General features: G+C 38.3%; 1 protein-coding gene across 1 annotated transcript; it reads left to right on the plus strand.

The window, feature by feature from the left end:
• Positions 1-550: 550 nt before the first annotated feature.
• On the plus strand, positions 551-4,495 carry LOTGIDRAFT_107543 (hypothetical protein; the record flags this gene model as incomplete). The annotated part of the gene is made up of 3 exons (XM_009065690.1): positions 551-1,085; positions 3,771-3,959; positions 4,317-4,495. Coding segments are annotated over 3 exons (903 nt in total), but the record flags the coding sequence as incomplete, so codon positions are not given.

Here is a 4,495-nt window from a genome sequence, read left to right on the forward strand (position 1 = left end):
AATTAAGAATGAGAACTTTTACGCATGTGGATTTCAATGTGACTTTAGCTGTCTAAACTCATCTGAATTTCGTGAGCATCTTCAAATTGAACATTTTGGTTCCACTACCTACCCTTGTTGCCATTGTGGATGGACTACTCATAATGAAGAGAGTTTACTAAAACATGTAACTGGTCATGCTCACGCTTACAATAAAACTGCACCACTCTACTTCTGTGGTGTTTTGCGTTGCAGATTTGGTACCAATATTGTACCCGAATATATAAACCATATGAATATTCTTCATCCAGATTTATTACAGTTCAACTGCAAAGAATGTGGAGCAGTATTTGAAAACACTACCCAGCTGGTACAACATTTTGAGGACAACTATTTACATGTTGTGAACTGTCCACACTGTTGTTCCAAGGCGCAAAATCGTCATGTTATTCTGAAACATATATCTGAAGCTCACCCTGGAAAACCAAAGATGCTGTCGGTGGGTAAACAAATCATCTGTAAAGATAGGAAGGTTAACAGTTTCTATCAGTTGAGAGGTCTGATATCCAACATGAGAAGATCCAGAAGTTCCATAACTAATCTGGAACATATCTTGAATCTTGAAGTACCCACACTTTTCAAAGCCTCTGAAAGTGACAAGTCAAATAGTGGATCACCATCTCAATCCCTTGATGAAACTCAAAACAATGAGTCAAATGATGAAGAAGATGACAATACTGAAGATGTTGTAGTGAAATCAGAAGCTACAGACAATCACCCAAGCCCAGCCAGTTCAGCAGATACATCTGATCACATTAGACTAGCTGAGAACTTGAAATGCAACTACTGTACATTTGTAGCTAAGGACAACACAAGACTTTCAAGACATCAGACTTGCCATACGGGTAGTGGAGACGGAAGACAACAAGCCAAGAAACAAAGATTCAAATGTCCATATTGTCCACAATGTTTTGAAAATTTGACCAAGTTTAGCCTCCATGTTTCATGTCATCCAGGGCTGATCAAATATACCCTCCTGACGTGTAAACAGTGTGACTTCAACTCTAATCAGAAACACAACATGCTGCGGCACATTGAAACCAGATGTGGCCGTAATTTTGTTGGATGTTCTGAGGACCTGTATACTGAGGATGAAAGGGTGATTGAGAGTAAAGTTTTGGAGTGTGACAATTGTGGTTATCAAACAAGACACAAAATTCATCTAAAGACCCATTATGAATCAGAACATAACATTTCATACAATCCCGCAAAGAGGTTAGCATCAGACAAAAATGAAGAAGTGACGGAGCTCAATACAGAAGAAATGTCAGTTTTAAGGACTCCCCCTGCAGCTTCATCAAGAGAAAATCTCCAAAAGAAGTTTATGTGCCCAGTATGCTTTTATCTTCTTCCAAAGGGAGCTGATCTAAAGAAACACATTCGCAAACACCCTGAACTGGGAAAAGTGTCACTGATACTTTTTAGATGTCGCTACTGTAGTTGTGCCTCTACTGCCAAACATGTTATAGCTGGACATATCAAAGACAAACATCCTGGAAGAGATGTGGCATTGGTGAAAAAAATTATTTCAGTTGACACTAGAGAACAAGATAACTCATTCTCAGAAACTCAAGTTTCAGAAACACCGGTATCTATCCCAGAAAGTGAAGTTTCTGTGATGTTGGAAGGTGCTGGGCGCATTCCAACTCCCTCCATCTCTAAGATTATTGAAGATGCACTAGAGGTGAATGAAACTTACTATCATGTTTTTATTGTACCAGAGTATGAGAAAGGCAATTTCCATTCCCCAGTCAGCTGTCCTTGTTGTGAGTTCCTTTCATATGCTGCATCGCCATTTATTCAACATCTCAAAACAGAACATCCAAAAGTCTGCATTATTGGAAAACAAGGTAAAGGAGTGCAGAAATATTACAAGCTTGGTAATACAGTGCCATTTGGTTTGCTAACTCTCCTTCATTCAGCAGCAGGCCTTAAACAAGAAGTAGTGGTACTTTCCCACAAAGATGTCTTTGGTGTATCTGCTCAATGTCCTAAATGTGTCTTCTCCACATACTTCAAGCAAAATTTGGCTCTTCATATTAGAGATCACCATAGAGAACTGAGCATATTGGAGTCTCAGAAAGAAGATTTCTCTTCATCGGAAAAGTTATCTTCGGATTCTCTCCCACCATTACCACCAATGCCTACAAAAGCTGAACAAACTTTAGCCAAATTACAAGCATTAAGAAAACAAGATCCTATTATAGTTGGAAGTGGTATTTTGGATGATAAACTAAAAGGACTGTATGAAAATTTAGGATTTGTGAGTCGATGTGCCATTTGTGGAACTGAAAGACCCAAGAGATACCACATGCATGTCCATGTTCTAAGACATTTGAATGTTTCTTTGTGGAAATGCCAATACTGTGATTACAAAGGACTTGAACGATACAAAATGTGCAAACATATAAAAGATCAACATCCTCAGAAGAAAATGGCTATCAAATATTTACCAGTTGACATTGAAGAGACCATTACGGAATATTTAAATGAACGCTCTGCCGCAGCTGCTGCAGGAAATGAAGTTCCAGGACCTAAAGTTAATCCTGGTGCCAAGTATTCCATGGATGCAGCTTTTAGTCCTCTTGGTAATGATGATCTGGATGAACATTTGAAAGAGTTGTATAGAGAAGATGGTGAAATATTCTATTGTATTCTTTGCAGTTTTACTGTCAGAAGAAAGTTTGCAATACATCGTCATCTGGTATCATCACATTTGGCCATCGCTTTAGTCGGATGTGGCTACTGTGGTTTTAGGGGTATTGATCGAAAGAGCATCATTGATCATTCCCATGAACAACACAACCAATCTACTCTTAATGTGATTCTACTTCCAAATGATCTTAAGAAAACTGTTTCAGATTGTTTAAGGTCTAGTGGGCTGAAAGGGGAAGAGAGCACTCCAATAGCTGAACCTACTGTCCAATTCCAAGAAGAACTTCCCAAACCAAAGCAGAAGGCCAGAAAAAGTTTTCCAACACCTAAACCAGCAACTATACAATTGTCGCAGCTACCACCTCTCCCTGATTTAGACAGCAGCTCAACTGAATCTAGTGAGACCAAGAAGTATGTCATGGGTACAGAAGCACTGGATGTCAAATTGAAAGTTCTGTTCACTGTTCAGGGAGGAATTTTTGTATGTAATATTTGTGAAACTAATTTCCCAAGACGATATGCAGTACACAGACATTTACTCATGAGCCATTTGAAAGTTGGATTGATGCAGTGTCCACTTTGTCCATTTACTGGTGTAGAAAGATACTTGGTTATGAATCATCTCAAGGACTATCATAAATTGGTGGACCAGATTCCTGTCCCAAGTGTAGTTGATATGGATGCCAAGATTTCCGAGTTTCTTAGCCAAGAATTAAGTCAAAACAGGAATCATTTTATACCTCGAAAGAAGCCCAATTATAACAAGAATTCTGACAGTGCCTCATCTGGCTCCAGACCAATGGTTGTGGCTATGTTTAATAAAAGGAAGTCTTCAGTAACAAAGGAAGATGAAGATTCTGAATCAGAAGATCCTAAGTCAAAGAAAATAAAACAGGAGGTTATGGATGAGGAGATTGATGGTAGTTATACCAATTCACCAAATTCTCAAGAAGATGAAAGCGATGAAGTAAAACCAGAAGCTCACTGGGAGGGTAATAATGAGAATATATCTGTGCGGCAAGCAAGATCCATGATTGATGTTGGCACAGCAATTAATGTCCTTAATTTGTGTCAAGGTTCTGTTAAGAAATTTGGATGTGAGAGATGTTCATTTACATCTGTTCATCGATCTAATGTTCAGAGACATGTGTTCAGAGTTCATGAAAAGTATCGTTATAAGATCTGTAAATTATGTGGATACCGAACATTGAGTAATGTGCTAATAAGACAACACATACAAGACAAACATACTGATGCCACTGATGGTGATATAGAATATGAAAAACTGGTGTCTGACAAAACATCTGAGGACAACTCAACAGATCTGTCAGGAAAACAGATCATTCAACAAGGTCTTTATGCTTGTGCTTATTGTGACTTTGAAACAAATACCTCTGGTCATATTGTCAAGCATATGGAACATGAACATCCCAAAACAGCCATTGAAGAAGCCAGTAATTCTACGATACCAGTTTTAAAAATTCCTTCTTTTCCACCTGCCAAATCTGAAAGTGCTAAAAAGAAGACGATGTCCTGCAGCTTCTGTGATTTTGAATGTAGCATTTTCAGACTTTTGAAAAGTCATGTTGCATTGGTTCATAAAGATCAACCAAAAGCAGAAGAAAGTTTGATGCCAAGACCTTCATGGAAATATGCTTGTGTGGAATGTCATTTGAAAATGGATGCTGGCACTAAAATGAAATGTCACATTGGGCGTCATTTTAATTACAAGCCTTATGTTTGTGAAACATGTTCAGCAGATTTTGCTTCGCCAGATGAAATGAGAAAACACATCAGAAGA

The sequence above is a fragment of the Lottia gigantea genome (genome assembly GCF_000327385.1).
Source record: "Lottia gigantea unplaced genomic scaffold LOTGIsca_7, whole genome shotgun sequence".
In the NCBI taxonomy this organism is placed as follows: Eukaryota; Metazoa; Mollusca; class Gastropoda; family Lottiidae; genus Lottia; species Lottia gigantea.